The sequence below is a fragment of the Dermochelys coriacea genome, chromosome 2, assembly GCF_009764565.3.
Source record: "Dermochelys coriacea isolate rDerCor1 chromosome 2, rDerCor1.pri.v4, whole genome shotgun sequence".
Taxonomy (NCBI): domain Eukaryota; kingdom Metazoa; phylum Chordata; order Testudines; family Dermochelyidae; genus Dermochelys; species Dermochelys coriacea.
The window spans coordinates 83,162,415-83,180,662 of NC_050069.1; the positions used below are offsets into that span (position 1 = coordinate 83,162,415).

General features: G+C 42.3%; 1 protein-coding gene and 1 pseudogene across 1 annotated transcript in view; both read left to right on the forward strand.

Annotated features, from left to right (window-relative positions):
* The window catches only part of TMEM241 (transmembrane protein 241), a 108,783-nt gene that overhangs the window by 61,353 nt on the left and 29,182 nt on the right, over window positions 1-18,248 (forward strand). The window contains 1 exon segment of the mRNA XM_043507990.1: window positions 17,202-17,266. Coding sequence (XP_043363925.1) covers window positions 17,202-17,266 — 65 coding nt within the window.
* On the forward strand, window positions 16,843-16,961 carry LOC119852370 (annotated as a pseudogene).

Genomic DNA, 18,248 nt, shown 5'->3' on the forward strand with positions numbered 1-18,248 from the left:
GTATGAGAGTCATAGCAATAAATTGAAACAAAGTCCCTGGTAAATTAGGTGTGTGTTTCCATTTTGGAAAAATTAAATTTTAGCTAGACAGGTGACTAGGATTATGTATAGAGATTAAGGACTCTCAAAAGGAACTAGAACTCGGCCAAAGATTATACTTCATGGAATTTTATGAAAATGGATATTTTGGTGAAATTTTGCACTTGCAATTCTCCACAATTGTCTCCTCAGCGGACAAATTAATGTGATCCATGGTCTGTGTAGGTTCCAGAACTGAACAAAGCTTAGGCCACAGTCTTTGCTAGAATAACTCTATTGACTGTGGTATCATTACATCTTCAACTTCAGTGGAGTTGTGCCGGCAGAGAATTTGGCCCTGTATTTTTAAATCATTTCTAGGAAGGCTGTGAAGGATCTCCTCCCAATTCTGAATGCCCTATCCTGCTTACTATGTCATATAGCTTCTCCCAGATGGTGCTGTGTTTAGTACAATACTCATACATCAGATGACAGGTTCAACTGCCGTAAGCTCCACAGTTTCAATAAAACTTTGTTTAAACAGTGAGGCTGCAGTACTAGTAGCTACCAGGAATTAAGATTGCCAACTTTCTAATTGTTGACAAACAGACCCTCCTGCCCTGCCCCTACTCCACATCTTCCCTCCAGGTCCCCCCATTCTTTGCCTCTCCCAGACCTGGCAACTGCTCGCTCCTCTCCTCCCCTCCAGTCTCCTTCCCTCCCCCCATCGCTCACTGCTTGCCCCCTTCCCCTTCCTCATAGCTGGATCCTCTCCATCTCCCTCCCCCACTCCTGCCTGGGCTTTCTCTGCTTGGGAGCTGCTGTCTGACAAGGAGTCTGTCTGCCCACGAGATATAGGTAGGATGCAGCCCCGACTGAACAGGGGCTGGTGGGGGTTTGATGACCCGGCACCTCCTCCACCCCCAACCTGCGGTAACTGGACTTTTGGTGTTGAAAACCAGGCACCTGGCAACCCTACCAGGAATTGTATTATACTATAGCTTTGCCCTGGACATGGCAGAGCTATGGCAATAGCCCTTCACTAGACCCATAGCTGTGTTTGTGATCCCATTCTTTAACTTCAGCCTTAGGGATATTTGAGTTCTAATGCCCTTGCCTTTTAGGGATCCCACCTACAGTGGCAAAAGTGTGCGTCATGCATGAATGCTATTAGGATGAATTATACAAGATCTGCTCCAAGAATCATGCCTAATTAAAGAAACATCTTCTCAGCATTATTATTGTATGTGCTGTGTTAGCACCTTGATGCCCCAATCAAGATCAGTGTCCCCGTGTAGAAGGTATTATACAAACACAGACTGGAAGACAGTTACTGTCCAAAAAAGCTTATAATTTCAACATAACTAGGTATAGTATGAGAGGCTGATGCATTCTCTGTGGGAGAGAGGATACCTCATTAAACACACCATTGGTCTTCTCCAGGCCTGGCAAGTGGGTGCAACAAGCAGTTGGAGGCAGGAGTGGTGAAGGGAGGCAGTAATAAGAACGTTTGTGTACATAGGACAGATGTGTACAACAAGAGGAATGAGTGGAGTTATTTTTTCTTCTTCTTAATGTGAGGACATCTACCTATTTGCAGGTGATGGCATGTTTGCCACAGCAGGCCCTAGGGCATAGAACTCACTCCTCCTTAACATCAATCACAGAGCCACAGGATCTCTGCTACACCCCAGCTTTTAAACAGTCTCTTGGAGAAACTCCTGAAGCATGGCAGACCCCCAAGAGGTCCTATTGCTTCCTTCAGGGTGGGCCATGCACGGGTGAAAGTAACTTAAAGGACTTACCAGAATCCTGAGCAGGGGGCGTGGCCTCAACCAGAAGAGGCGGGGCCTTTAAATACCCAGGGCCTTTAAATCAAGATTTAAAGGCCCCGGGGCTCCACTGTGGCTGGGAGCCCCGGGGCCTTTAAATCACCCCCGGAGCTACCAGGTGCAGAGGCAGCTGGGAGCTCAGGGGCAATTTAAAGGGCCCAGCGCTCTGGCCGCCACTACTGCAGCGGAGCTCCGGGCCCTTTAAATTGCTGCTTGAGCCCTGCCGCCGCTATCCCAGGGCTCCGGCAACTGGGCTTGGGTGGCAATTTAAAGGGCCCAGGGCTCCCCGCAGCGGCCAGAGCCCCTGACCCTTGAAATCACTGCCCAAGCCCTGCCGCCGCTACCCCAGGGCTGCAGCAGTGATTTAAAGGGCCCGGGGCTCTGGCCACTGCAGGAAGCCCTGAGGCCTTTAAATCGCCAGGCTGGGGAAATTGGTACGGTCCAGCCCAGCGTACCGGACCGTACCAGCTTACTTTCCCCTCTGGCCATGCAGCCTCACTGTCTCCTAGATTGAGAAGGTGGGGTCCAGCACTCCTGCTTCCCATTGCAAGATCTGTCCAATCAGTCCAACTGTACGCTCTTCAGGGACTAATGCATATTGTGCAGTCGTGACACCCAAGCAGTGTTTTCAAAAAAGTAGGGCTTTTTAGTCACCTGGGACACAGCATTGCATCGGAAGTTGTTAGGCTAGTGTAGAAGAATAGAGGAAAAAGCATAGTCCATACTGGTCAAGCCAGAGCAAATCACCAGCCAACCTGTAGTAGATTCCATCTTAGGTGCTCTTTCTCTCTCTCTTTTATCCATCCCAGGAGAGAGCAGCCAGCTTCTTCCAGAGCCCAAACTTTATTCCCTGCCTGTCACATCTCAGTTCCTTGCTCTCAAGCTGGGGTCTCTGCTCAGCTTTCCTGCAGAGAGATGATGGCAGGAAACCTTCTTCCTCTTGACAGGTTTCAGAGTAGCAGCCGTGTTAGTCTGTATTCGCAAAAAGAAAAGGAGTACTTGTGGCACCTCAGAGACTAACAAATTTATTAGAGCATAAGCTTTCGTGAGCTACAGCTCACGAAAGCTTATGCTCTAATAAATTTGTTAGTCTCTGAGGTGCCACAAGTACTCCTTTTCTTCTTCCTCTTGGTTATCGTTTCCTGGTGTAAGTGGTTAGGCATTGAGGCTTTTCCATTGTCTTTGGGATTCTTTCAGCAGGTCCCTTAATGGCCCTATTCGCTGCGGCCCAGACAGCAAGGTGACACCCTCACCTTATGTTCTGCACTTCCCCAAAGAGCAGACTGAGCACTTTTAGCAATGCAAACTGCAGTGGGAAACCAAGGCACACATAGGCATCAAAAATATTACAGAAAATTCCCACTGTGTCACACCATCTCTGCCGGTTCACCCCCATTCTTAAACCCTTCACTAAGTTTTTACAACTCTTTCTGTAGGAGACACCACTGTTGGCTCCCTATTCATTTAAAGAAAAAGCAGAGGGTAAAGAAGAGAACTCTTTAAAACTATGACTAAAGCTGCAAGATAGAATCCAGAGGTCTGCAAGGCTCCCATTCTTCCCCAGTCCAGTTTATGTTGTTATGGAAGACTGGGTTTCTTAGATCTAAATGGTTAGAGTCACAGTCTTTCCATAATGCCATTAGGGGAGGTGAGAGGGAAAAGGATGCAGAAAAATTACATTTCAAGTATGAAACTTGTATTAGCCTTTGCAGAAATTTGGAGGCATGTAACAAGGTTGTATCTCCTTTAGTGTCAGACCCTGACACTGTCTCAGTTTCCCCCCTTCCTCAGGAGGGCAAACTAACACAACTGGTGTTGGTGTATTGCTCCCTCCTTTCAGAGTCTGGTTTAACATAAAATAACTGTTTAACTCAAAACTAGGATCTTCTAGTCCTTCTTCTCCAGGCTCACCAATCCATTATGCTCCAGCAGGGCTTCAAAGTTCCTCTGAAGAGTTTTGCTCCTGCCTCTTACTGCAGTAGGGTAACCAAATGTCCCAATATTGTGGGCTTTGTTTTATAAAGGCAACTATATTCCCTCCCTCCACAAAAAAAGAGTTCCAATTTTTCACACCTACTGTCTGGTTACCTATACTTCAGGTAACTCCAGCCAGGCCTTTACCTCTGGTTGATTCAGGGAGCTTCCTGCCCAGTGTGACCCTGTCCCTAACAGGCCCTTTCCCTGCTGTCTCTTTATCCTTGTAGCAGGATATCAGTCCCAGGGTATCTCTCTCAGCAGAGGTGTTTTATTAGGTCCACTCCATGTCTCCCCATTAGAATTTTCTTATCCCTGGTCTCACCCTCTTATATGAAGTCCCACCCTTGGGCTACAATCAGGTGATGCCTGGTCACCTGACCCAACCACCATCCCAAGGCCAAACCCATCACCAGTGGGCAGAGACCTGTGCCTGCCAATGTGGGGGCAAGAGATGGGGGGGAAGGGAGGCAGAGTGAAGGCAGCTGGCTTCAGCAGTGTTACTGAGTATACTCAGTCCATGTGAGCATGCTCAGTACCAGGTAAGTGGCAAATCTGCGGGGCACATGACCTCACGTGTGGCCTCTGCCAGGTGTGAGGCACATAAACTAGGCACAGCTGGGGCTGAGCCCAAAGCCCCTTAAAGGGCTAGTCCACCCTGTGACAGGGCAATATACCAAAACTGTCCAAGCCGAAACTGAAGTGACAAAAAGTCAGCCATTGGTTGATCTTTGCTCTACCTGTAAAGCTGTTTGCATAGCTCTAGTGGGTGGCCACCTTCTTTTGGGATGAGCATTTCTTAAAATTTAATTTACTTTTTTTGTTACTAGTCTACCACCATTTCCTATGCTGATCCTTTCCTGTTTTGTAACGTTGAAAGTCTGGAGACTGAGGTGAAGAACCACTCAGAATGCAAACACCCTAGCTGGGGCTGGGCTTAGCGTTGGATCAAGTGTGTTTTACTGCGGTACTGCACAGCAGCAGAGCATTAGAGCAACCGGTCACTCCATAAAACCTGGAAAGCAGTAATTTTCAAACAGCTAAAAGGCAATGCTGCTTCAATTCAATATACTGCGTAATTAACCTGTGAAATTCAGGACATAAAATGAATGATATTGAGGTAATCAATTTAGTAGGATTAAAGAGAGGATTGTACATTTTACAGGTCCAGTCCTACTCCAGTGAAGTCAGTAGCAACACTCTTGCTGACTTCAATAGGAGCAGGAACAGACCCTGTATGACATTCTGTCTAGGACAAAAGCACAAGGACTAGCAAACCACATGCTTCAGAGCAAAAAGTGAACACAAATTAGGGTCAGGAAGAAATCTCCTTCTGTAGAATACATCTGTAGCACAGCTAGATGCATTATGAGAGGATTATGCATTCTTCTGAAACCTCTTACATTGGCCAGTACCTGAGACAGGATATGTGAGTAGACAAACCATTGGTCTGTTCCATTACAGCATTTCCTATCATTCTAGCACATAGAACATATTACTTTTTTTTGTTGCTGTCATTTCATGCACACCTATTGCACTATATACAAATGTAATAACCATAATAATAATAATTAATAGGACAAATCAGGTATCCCTACTAATTTCTTGGACTCAACTGTCCGAGAAGAGAGATACCAGCATTTGAGGCATCTGGAGTTAATGTGAAGAAATTGTGGGGAAAGAGGACATTTTGGGGTGTTGAAGTGACAGTGGAGAAAAAATAATGTCTTATATGGTGTCCTTCACTGAGCACTGGGGGATACCAACACGTTAGTCTTTAATGAAAGGGTTTTTTGACAATGTGACATATTGAAAATATGAATTTTGTCCCTTGGGAATTGATTACATAGTCTTGAAAGGCAAGAATATCAATCTCTTGGTCTAATGTGCATGTACCAACAACAGCAAGAATGGAAAAATAATCTTCTTATAAAATCAAAGAAAGACAAAGTTAGTTGGGCCTAATGAAATTCACTATTTCCAGTAAAAAGAAAAGGAGTACTTGTGGCACCTTAGAGACTAACAAATTTATTAGAGCATAAGCTTTCGTGAGCTACAGCTCACTTCATCGGATGCATGAAGTGAGCTGTAGCTCACGAAAGCTTATGCTCTAATAAATTTGTTAGTCTCTAAGGTGCCACAAGTACTCCTTTTCTTTTTGAGAATACAGACTAACACGGCTGCTACTCTGAAAACTATTTCCAGTCCGTCAGTGCCCTTGGTTGTCCTCATCTGACAAGACTTCAGCTGTTGCCTGGATTCTCCAGTGCTCCTAGGCTTCCGCTAAGCAGGCTTTGTTAATCGAGGATATACTTGTGCACCTGTCTGAATCTTGGTTGAAAGCAGTTTTATACATCAAAGCAGACCACATGGAGAACTTGTATCCATAAAGTTCTCTCTTTTCTTCTTTGAACTGGTGAAAAAAAAATCATTGTCTGGTTTACATTTGTAGTGATCACGTTTCAGAGAAATCTTTTAACACAAACCAAAGCAGAGTTAAAATTGAGTTGACTACTATAACTGCTTTGCATTTTATAGGCCGAAGCTTTCTGGTGTAGTGCCACCAATCACATTACTCATAGGAAGGGGGAATGTGTGTTTTGGCCATTGTTGTCAGTAGCAGATACTGTATGCTTCTTGTTTTGGTTCTCTCTGTATTATTACAGGATGTCTGATGTTTGTGTACAAGAGAGAAGGTAGGGTGGGATGGATATTTGATTTCCAAAAAGAAATTGCTACCACAATTTCAACCAAGTCTCGAGTTTTTTGAGAGAAAAAAGGTTTTTGTTAAAGTCTCAAGATGTCTTTTGTTTTGGGAGAAGTAATTAAAGTGAGTCATGACGTACTTGCAATATTTCAGTCACCTTACCCTGAAAATTAATGGGTTACTTATTATTACATTATGTGTGTTTATATATATTTTTACACTATATACATGAACAGTTGTAGACTTTCACATGAGAAAAAAGTATGGTCTTGATCATGTTTGACCATTAAAGATATAAGGGTGCTTTTGCTTAAAAAGGAGAGGTGCCCTGCCCAAATTCCAAATTAGCCATTTACAGTCAAAAGATAAGGTATTCTTTACTTTTTGTTCTAACTTGTAGTGTTGCTGTGTTCCATTAAACAAGTGCTGTGTTCTATTCTAGAAGTGGCTGCATTAAAAAATAATATAAAGACAGAATTCAGCACTATATAACTTTTACAGTCAAAAGATAAGGTATTCTTTACTTTTTGTTCTAACTTGTAGTGTTGCTGTGTTCCATTAAACAAGTGCTGTGTTCTATTCTAGAAGTGGCTGCATTAAAAAATAATATAAAGACAGAATTCAGCACTATATAACTAGTTTATGAAGCATAGAATAATTGTGAAATCAGTAAACAGTTGAGCAGTTCTCTGGCATTCAAATGCTCTTCCAGAATAAGAAGCAAACACTGTATATAAAATATAAATCTTAAAAGATAAGGTGCTGAGTGAATTTGAGTAGGTTGGTAATGTTGGCTTAATTTTCTAAAGCCCTGATTCTGGAAACATTGTAGAACTGGGGCCTTAGTTTTATTGCAAGTTTGTCTCAACAGATCACAGAGCAAGGAGATAGTAATGAGAACAAATTAAACATACCAAACAAAGAGATGAACATTGAAGAGATAATAATATCCAAGATGGGAAGTAAAGACTGGCAGATAATAAATCAGCAGAATGGCAATGCTGTCTAACTATTTATATCACACATCATTATGATATAAATAGTACCACAGTGATCACTCAGCTACAGGAGCAGACTAATGAGGTAGTGATACAGTCTACAGAGTGAAATCACTGGCAGACAGCAACAGCCAAGCACAAGGAGATGGATCTCCCCAGTCAAAACCCTGTGGCCTAAACACATGTACTGAGAACCTCTTCTAAAATAAGGAATGCTGCGAAAGGCCTTGGTAGCCTCTGATAGCTTCACTAACAGCCATCATTCAGCAGATTGGTGATGGAAGGCTGTTAAAAGCCATTGATAGGCTGCCTAGAACTGCTGGTTAGCTGAGTGGAGTAGGAAAGGAGAACAAAGCTAAGTGCAGCAGCTGGGAGAAGGCCCGAGTCTTGCTTTCACACATACTGTAAAATGCAAGGGGTGTGGTATTCCAAGCACAAAGCCCAGGCCCACACCAAGTTCTTCCTGCACCTGTCCCACATGACAGATATAACACTGGTCCTTCTCCAGAAGAAAGGGTAGCATGGAAGAGAACTAGAGGCCTCCCAAGCAGGGCAGGGAGATGACACAAATAACCTCTCTTAGAGACAAAGGAAAGAGGAGGAAGAACAAAAATAGCACATACTCCCCTGCCCTCATGGTCACTAATCAAAATATAACCCAGGGAAAGTTGTGCAGGGTAGGCATTAGCCAAAGAAGATTCCTCCAGGTTCCTGGACAGGGAGATCTCAACCCAGAAAAAGCCATTGCATGTCCTGCACAATCCTGTATAGCTACATGAGAGACATTCTCCAGGGACACCAAGACAAAGTCAAACAAGAAAAAGGAGTACTCTAGGATAGACAGTTCCCATTGTGATTAGAGGGAGAATTTGGGGATAAAGTACTGGGAAACCCAGAGTGCTCCCATTAAACTCCCAAACAAACTGACAATCAGGATGAGAGGGCATTTCTTGCACAATTTGGAAAACTTTTGGAAGCTAGACACCCCATATTGGTTCCCTAATGTCAGTATTTCAAAATGGTAATGCCACCCTCCACATATGAGATGAAAGGCAGTAAGGGCAGAATTTCTCCAACCCCACACTACCTTATAAAGTCTCCTTTCCCCTGGATTTTTAGACAGATGTATTAAACACGTGGCAAGGTAGTAGGAAGGATCCTTGGAAAGGATTTTACTGGGCTATAATGGTCCCCCAGGATAAACACATGGGCAAAATATGCCCTTTAACCCAACTGTTTAAGGTGTGGAGCAGCTTCTTGAGTGCAATCAGAGAGCCACCTGTTTCATAAACAATACAAACAATGCCTTAACACTGAAGCACTGGAAACTATCGCTTCCAAAAGTTGTGACTCTGTCCTTAAAGATCAGCGGATCAAGCAAGGAAAGCAGGTTATCTGAGGTGAAATGTGTTAGCACAGTGTTTCTCACCGGTCTGTCCATGGACCAGCGGTGGTCCCTGAGATCTCCCTGACACAGTTTAGGAAGGCAGCAAACTGGTCTCTGGTATCAGAAAGGTTGAGAAACATTGTATTAGAGACCTGGGGGAAGCCCAACATTTTTTGCCCCCAGTGACACTGATGCCAGCACACCAAACATAGCATGGTCTTTAGACAGCAGCTAACACACTTGCAGTAAGTGTTTCATTCTCAGGTAGATTGGCTGGAGGGCAAAACAGGCCCGTGTTCAGTATACATGACAGCATTAAGCTGGGCAGACGGTGTAATAAATCTGTGTGCTGACAGCATAATGATTACGTTCTGCCCAGCCCTTAGGCAGCTGCTCAGCAGGAGGGAAGGAGTGTGAGCTCACCATTTCACATGTCCCTGTGCAGCTTACATAGGAGCTGCTAGAGGGAAGGCAGGACTGCTACCAAGATGCTCCCCAAGGAGTGTCTGACAACCCTGTGATTGGGACAGGCAGAGGAGGGAGTAGGTAGTGTCATGGCATGCCTTGTTGTGAGTCACATAAAGCATAAGGAAAAGGAGTACTTGTGGCACCTTAGAGACTAACAAATTTATTAGAGCATAAGCTTTCGTGAGCTACAGCTCACTTCATCGGATGCATTTGGTGGAAAAAAATGCATCCGATGAAGTGAGCTGTAGCTCACGAAAGTTTATGCTCTAATAAATTTGTTAGTCTCTAAGGTGCCACAAGTACTCCTTTTCTTTTTGCGAATACAGACTAATACGGCTGCTACTCTGAAATAAAGCATAAGCTTTACCTGCCTCCATAAACTTGCTCTGTTTCACATTTGCCTACCCACTTTCAGATGTCTCCACCCTCGCAAAGAAAAGCTGTTCCCCCTTCTCCTGCCCTTTCCTTACTTCTGATGCTCTCTCATTCTCTGTACGTTGTTAATTATTAACATAAGCATGGTGAATTCAAAGAGATTGCTAAAAGTACAACTGATTACATGCAAAGTGACCCAAAGGCAATAATGACAGGTTTCATAGTAGCAGCCGTGTTAGTCTGTATTCGCAAAAAGAAAAGGAGTACTTGTGGCACCTTAGAGACTAACAAATTTATTAGAGCATAAGCTTTCGTGAGCTACAGCTCACTTCATCGGATGCATCCGATGAAGTGAGCTGTAGCTCACGAAAGCTTATGCTCTAATACATTTGTTAGTCTCTAAGGTGCCACAAGTACTCCTTTTCTAAAGGCAATAATGTCAGCTGTCAGTATCTAAATAGAGCCTGGAAGTCAAACCCCCCTCCCGCCCCCAGTTACACTGGTAAGACACTAATCCTAGAGTGAATAAAATAAACCTATTTTATTTTCACTGCAATAAACTTCTGACCCAACATGAAGCATCAAAAAAAAAAACAACCTATAGGAAAGTCTTTGAATAAATGACAAGAGACAAGCAAAATAACCTGCCTACGCTCTCAGATGCTTTCAGGAGAATCTCAGTACAAATGTTAAATGCTGACAAGTATCATTAATGTTCTTTGTTTTTTTACAAGATTGATACCCTGATGAGAATCTGAATCTCCCAGAGAAGAGTCTCTATATATTAGCTTTTCAATTGTTACAATGAAGCTGAAGTCTTAAGCATCTTGAATGTTGTTGGTATGATTTAGGGCCACATGTATAAAATATTTTAATAGACAGGAATGAGGTCTTTCTGCATTTCTGTTCCTAGATGTGTGTGAGCAATTCCAACATTTAGATAAAAACAAGTATTTAATTAGGTGCAAATACCCAATTTGTTTTGATAACTGAGGTAGCTGACTGCCCATGCATTGGAAATAATCCTGCAGTCTGGGACACTATTTTAATGCGTCTCTCTGAAGAAGTAAAAGAATAGTCCTCAGTATTGATATTGCATGCAGTGATTTTTGCACTACTGATAATATTAGACTAATCTGATTAAACTGTTTCCAGTGGCACTGGCACTGATCCATTCCCTTGATGGTTTTTTGGCCCTGAGAGGCTGGAAAAATAGGTACAGAAGACGGGTGAAACAAATGCCATATCTATAAAGAGCCTGACATTGCTTCAAGTCCACCAATAAAATGAAAACAAAAGTTACGTACATCAGAAGCTTTTGTCTTCTCTGTTTGGAGAAGATGACACTGATGGTAAATAGACAGGAAGATTTATTTTTATCAGTGAGTGAACTTGAAAGGCTGTTTCAAAACACTGTCTTTTGAAAAATACATAGTTTCAAAAGAGTATAGAAGTTTTGGCAGATTGGGGAAGTGAGGTTAAATAGATTGGCTTTGGGTAAGTAAACTAAGGGAACTTCTTTATAAATTATTCCATATTCAGTTACTGTAAGAGCTGGTGAGAACTATGACATTATGTTTTCTAACAGACATGGTGAATTAAAGGAAATAAGTACTTTTTATAGGCTATAATGAAATAATATTGCTATGTTAAATAATCAGATAAGTCTAAACCAAAATCTTGCATACATCCCTGAACTCTGGCGTAAGACAATAAAATCTGAACCAGATACAGATCTGAATTTTGCAAATGGCCCTTACCTTTATAATGGGCCAAACGAAAACCCTGAATCTGAACATCTGTAAACTTTGGAGTATTTAAAATTCAGATCCAAATTTTGTAGCTCGAGAACATCCTAGAGATAATTGAGAGAAAACTGACTAGTTGGTCAGGGTTGATGCCCAGGGAGTGAATTCTCAGAGGGTTAAGGATTTTCCTTTTACCTTCCTGCTCCAGAATGTACAAATGGACTCATGGATAAGGCACAAGAGTGGGAATCAGGAGATCTTGGCTTAATTTCTGACTGTGTCACAGACTGTCTGAGAGACCTTGGGCTAGTCATTTAGGGCTAGATTGTCAACTTACCGTCTACCCTAAAGGGCAGTACCTAGTTGCACTGCCCCAGAAACTAACCAAGGAATGAATCATGATCCTGAGAATCACAGTAGCACAGGTGCATTGGGCAAGATGCAGTTTTGCTTTTAAACTCTGTGTATTTCAGTTTTTCCAGCTGTAAAATGGGATATTAATACTTCCCTACTTTGCGGGGGGTTGTGAGGCCTAATTCATTAATGTTTGTGAAGTGACTGGATACTGTAGAGATGGAGACCACAGAAACATCTCTTTAAAAGCAAAATCTCCTTTTATGAATGGTAGGGATGTTTCTTTACACCACCACGGATCTCTGAGGATCCCTCTCCACAGTTGCCCCTGTTATTACACCTTTACTCTTCAGTTGCCATGCCATGAATACCATTTTTCTTGATGAGAAGGACTGGATGGGGTTCCTTTTAAAACCAGTCAGTGCTGAACTCTGCTTGGTCATAGGGCCAATGATGAGTGATGTGAGGATGCAAATGAACAAGGTTCATGAATTCACAAAAGCAGATTTGCAAATACAAAGTGTAATTGATGTATATGACCCTGTTTTATCTGAGAATACAAGAGACCGTAGGAGGAAGCAAACTGATGGCCTTAAAAACATGCTGAAATCAGGGAGGAGTAGTTTCCAGGCACTTTGGATGCTGTACCTATATATTTCACAACATTTCCAGAGGATGTGACTATGTTTTTAGTTAAGACTTTGACAAACACTGTTTAGTGATATGCATTAATAGTACTGTAGTCTTTATTCCTGAGCAGTTTGTTCTGCCTACATGTAAAGTTGCATGTAGATAGATCAGCAATTGGAATGACAGAAATAGCTGGAATTGAGATAGGTAGGTTTGATCAAAATATCAAGTCTAAATAAGTTGTGTTACTGAGGCACATGTGACTAATGATCTTATTTCTCTTTAGAGTGACTGCTTTTTAAAGAAAGCTTTTTTTTTCCTTTTCGTGTGGGTAGGAGTTGAAATTATTTTTCAGTAACAGCGTCAGGTGACGCAAATGCTTTGATGGGTAGAAATTGTTCTTTCCTAAGTATTACAAGATGTGCCATAATTATTTTAGGGGAAAAGGGAGACTATGGAGAGCAATCCTAAACTGGTACACTTAGGATGCATTTTTAAAGTTATGTCAAGGGCACCTAGAGCATGTGGATAAAGGTGCCTTTTTCTGGCATTTTTTATAAGTATAAATAAATGTACATGTAAATTAAAAACAGCTTAACACATTTTGTTTAAGTTTAGTAAAAGAAAAATTAGCTTCTGGATTGGAGCCATGTGTTCCCAATTTTACAATAGAGCAAGTTACGTGCTTGACTTCCCTGAAAATTTGTTTTTCATTTTCAAATGTTTCCTTTTTTAAAATGAAAAAGATAATTTGGAAGTTTCTGTGTAGAATGTTTTTTTCTTTTGTTTTTTTTCTTGCATACACTTAGTACTTCTGCTCTCAGAGACATTTTGAATCTATTATGCATCAAGATATTCTTATATAATTAAAAAAATACAAGTGTTCTACAGTAATTATCCAAAAGGCTACAGCTTACAGTAGTGTTTGTGCAGAGGTATGGGGTGATTACTGTAGAATAGTGTAATATTTTTAATAAGGGCAGTTCTCAACGAGTTTGTCATTTATCTGTTTCCCTTTTTTGGCATTGTGTCAAGTTACCTGTAAACACAACTCTACAATGTGACATAACCGTACCTTGGGTCACTTTAAAAAATGACACTTTAGTTCCTGATAATGAAAGAATAGCAAACAGTTTTAAGAGAAAAGTAGTTCTATAACTATCACAGCATCCATCCTATACTGATTTCTATTCACATGCTTGGGAATGAGCATTATACTTTTTAGTCTACTACCCCAGCATTAGTGTAATGCAAGCTCAGTACACTTGATTCTACTCTCACTCACACTTAAGTAAATGAGGGGTAATTCCACTAAAATTAATAAAGCTACACCAACGTATGTAAGATCAAAATCAAACCCATTATGGTACGGAGCAGGTTCTTAGATTTTGCAGGATCCAAATATATCCAGCCTGGTTGCTGTATTTATGTGACCTGCATAACATACTCAGATTCTCTAACATCTGGGCATTAATTCTTTTTTCGGTAAGTTTCTAGCCCTGCTGGTTGCAAAGATAACCTTCCAAATGTGAATGGCATGCAAACTATTGCATTCTGTCTTCCTGAGTCTGCAGATAGCCTCAAGCAGTGATTCTGAGAACAGTGAACTGTCCCACCCTCCACTAATCTCATTTGGGTGCTTTTTGGAGCCTGCAGTGTAGCTATAGTTAGGACCTTTCTCCTGATTTTGTTTGTTTTTGGTGGGGGGGTTTATTTGCATTTTCGTTGGCATATGGAGAGAAAAATGCAGATAACTAGTGATTTTGACCTTATATTGGTGTTTTGTAGTGAAATGTTCTCATGGAGAGGCGGCTTAATTATCCTCTTAATTTCATGCTTTACAGCTTTGCCCATGTTAAGGTGTAGGCGCTTTAGAAACACCTAAGACAGATGGCCAGGGAGATTATGTCAGTTAGAGATACATATGGCCATATTAATTACAATAATTCCATGCAGTAAACCCGAGGTCCCAATGCTATACATGCTGGGTCATATGCTCACCCCTGGCTTTGTCCTCTTTGCACTGCTCCAGCGATACAAACGGAAATTTCTGGAGTTTTTCCTAATTTACAGCAATTCTTAGGTGGCATAAAGCCAGAATAGCTATCTCTTCTCCTTCCCCCTATCTCACAGGGGTAGGGGGTGGAAGAGGACCTGGCTGGGGTGCACTGTGCTCAGATAGTTCCCAACCAGCATCGTGGTTCCCATGAAACTGTTTTAGCTGACATAATTTGGATTACTTGGTTCAGTCCCCAGTTGGCCTCAGGACAGCGAGTGGAGAGATGGCCCAGAGCCACCTTTCCTTTTGGTGCTGGTCTTGTGCTGAGCACAGCTCAGACAGACTTAGGGGTCTAAGCCTGTTTTTTAAAGGGCAATGATAACATAAATGTAACCGATATGGGTGAATAATGTAACTCAGAGTTACTGTGAAGCAGAATCTGCTCTGAAATGGCTTCATGCTCCTCGTTGCACTTATGCTAGTGTTTTGTCAAGTTTTAAATGAGCCTAAGGCTGGGGTTTCCAGTACTCCCTTGAGAGACAATTAGACAAGCTAATAAATCTCACTGTCAGGAAGTCTTTCCTGATAACCATCTAAATATTTTGCTTCATCCTTTTACTCTTAGTTATACCCTGCTGTACTACCCTAAATAATCCCTTTCACTCTTCAGTGTTTGCATTTGTAGACTGTCACCTTGTCATTCTTTTCTATTGACATTATTTATCCTAATCTTTCATTGAAAATCAATTCCTTCTCCCTAATCACTTCTGTCACTGTTCTCAGAACTCATTCCATTTTGTAAAAAGAAAAGGAGTACTTGTGGCACCTTAGAGACTAACAAATTTACTTGAGCATAAGCTTTTGTGAGCTACAGCTCACTTCATTGGATGCACGAAAGCTTATGCTCAAATAAATTTGTTAGTCTCAAAGGTGCCACAAGTACTCCTGTTCTTTTTGCGGATACAGACTAACACGGCTGCTACTTTGAAACCTTCCATTTTGTGTTATTGGTCTGGCAATGAGGTGCCCAGGACTTAATGCAGCACTGCAGCTGTGGTAGCAACGGGGCTGTAGACTCAGGGATAGATACTATCCTGCTCCATAATATGGTGGGCAAGATCTGGGGCCTGTTCTCCCTGCTTTGTTCTACCAGTGACACAAAGCAGCTTTAACACCAGCTTAACTGGCTGCCTGAGGATTCTGCCTCTGTGTGTTGGGACGGATTCTTCCTCAGTATGGGGAGTCCTCACATGGCAGAGGGCTGGCATAGCAGCTTTGTCACCTGACTCATTTGTTGGGGGAGTGTTTGGGGAAAAGAGAGCATGGCCAAGCAGTCATTGATTATATATGGATATCATTACATCCCTGGCTGCCAGAACAGCTCTTTGGGGCCTTGGGGGGACAGGGACAAGCCTGGAGGCTGCTCACTCATACATTGGATCTGGCCTAGTTTCCAGCTATCCCTGAGATCAGACCACTGCAAAGATGGCCTAAAATCAACTTTGCCCCATCCTCCTAGACTACCCTGAGTGCAGCTTGTTTTTTGCGGAAGACCTAGCCTGATGCTCCTGTGTTTGCTGTTCAAAAGTGCGCTGGCCTTCCCCCCCCCCTCCCGCAGTAGTGCACTAGACATGAATTTACATTGCACTATCTCCTATCATCCTCATGTCTTGTTCACCTTTACTCCATCCTGATGTAATTGTTACAGCTGCTAGTGCTGTGGCACACTAAACCTTGATGGTTCTAGTGATGTGCTGGGTGTACCCCTGCTCAGAGGCAAGAGTTGAAGGCCCTTCAGATGCTAGGCCCTTGGTAGGTCCCAATAATGATTCGGACACATGGCTAAATGAAGGGGTATTTTACTAGGGCTGGCAGGAAGGGGAAGGTTGCAATACCCTAAGTACTGTAGCTTAAACAGTGGCAGTCTGCTAGAAGGTTAGGGCTCCTCAGGCCCAGTGCGTGGCATGTCTCTCCAGTTCAGTCTCTGCTAGAGACAAATAGGAGAATACAGATTTCCTGGCCAGGATCAGTTAGTGATATGTCTCGTTGGGGCCCCTTGGCACTGGCTTCTTGCCCAGTGTCTGTTGCTTTGCCACAAGTTCTGCGCAGACCTGAACCGAGCTGCAATGTCCTACAGTCACATCCTGTTCCAGATGTGATTCCCTGGCTGCTGCTGCAGCTTGTTCTGCACACAAGGTCCCCGGTGGTTCTGCTTTATTCAGTGTCCTTGCTGCTCCTGGCTTGCCATGTGGATCCTGCTTCCCTAAGTGCTAGGTCACTTCCAGGATAAGGTTCTTTTAATAGTTTTTGACCCTTCCTTCTACTGGCTAGGGCAAGGAAATGTGCCTGCATATACTTACCTGGCAGGGGAGATACCATGATCATGAAGGTGGCTCATCCATTGCACTGCGGGTGTGCTGACCCCTGCAATTTCCCCAAATGCGGGAAACTTGACTGCATAATTTGTGTGCTCCCCGAAGGGTCATAGATCAGTAAGGAGGGGTTTGTTGGAAGTGGTAGTTTCCTGATGAGCAGATTCTTCATCCCAATGGGTTTCTCCTTCCCACCGAACATCTGCGTTATGGCTGGGTTACTGACCTGGGGGTAAACAAATATTTAGTGTGAGTGCACCTGTACAAAGTTAATCTCAACAAAGATGTTGCAACTTTCAATGATGATATCAGGCAAATCCTCTCTTGTTGATTTTATAGGTTACCACAGCTGGTTTATCACCATTTATCTTTGGCATGACTGTTAATGTACGAACAGTTTGTTGGTAAGTAATTTCCTGAAATTTGTATGGTTATTTTGAAGTTTCTATTGAATTTATTCACAAGACTCATTATTTTACCCAGAAATGCTTTTTAAAATGCTAGTCTGACAAGTAGCAAAAATATTTTGTACAGAGGGAGAGCCAGGTGTTCAGGCACCATGGTGATGGGCACAGTATAATAATCTATCTGAAAAGAACAGAATTTCTTCTGGGAATCTCAAAACTCTTTACAGATGTTACACCTCATGACACCTCTGTGAGATATTGTTGACTATACACATTTTACAAGCTAGGTAAAGTGAGGCAAAGGGCAGTTAAATGACTCATCCAGTGTCACATAGTGAGTTAGTGACAGAGCTGGGAATAGAACAGAGAAGTCCTGATTTTCAGGAACTCTGACATTCTGACCAATATCGTATGTATTCCTGTGGGTGTCCATGGACAGTGCCTAACATAGCATGGACTGTGAATACAAAGAATAAAATGAAATAACAATAAATAATGCATACCTCCGTCCAAAGCAGTACATGGGATTTGGTAATAAAGAGTCTGCTTAACAAACTTAGAATCTCCCAATTCAAAATCCTTATTGAATGGTATCAATGCTTAGTCCCTGTCCCAATACTTACAATCTATCTTTTGGTTCTGTGTTTGTACAGTGCCTAGCACAATGGGGTCCTGTTCCATAACTTCGGCACTACTGCAATAGAAATATTATTATTATTAATTAATAAATAAGGGAGTCTAGGTGTATCTCAAGAAATGGAGATACTGTTGAAAGTCCAAAGCCTCTCACTTTTACAGATCTTTTAGACCGGGCTCTTCTTGTTTTCCTCATAGTATGGTTGGTGCCACAGAGAATCTGCTTTGCAATGAATTAAATTACCGTATTCTGTTTTCAAGATTTGATATCAGTGGTGATGATGTTAGGCCCAAAATTGTGGGACTAAGTATTTTGTGCACTTAAAATCTCAGATTTGCATTT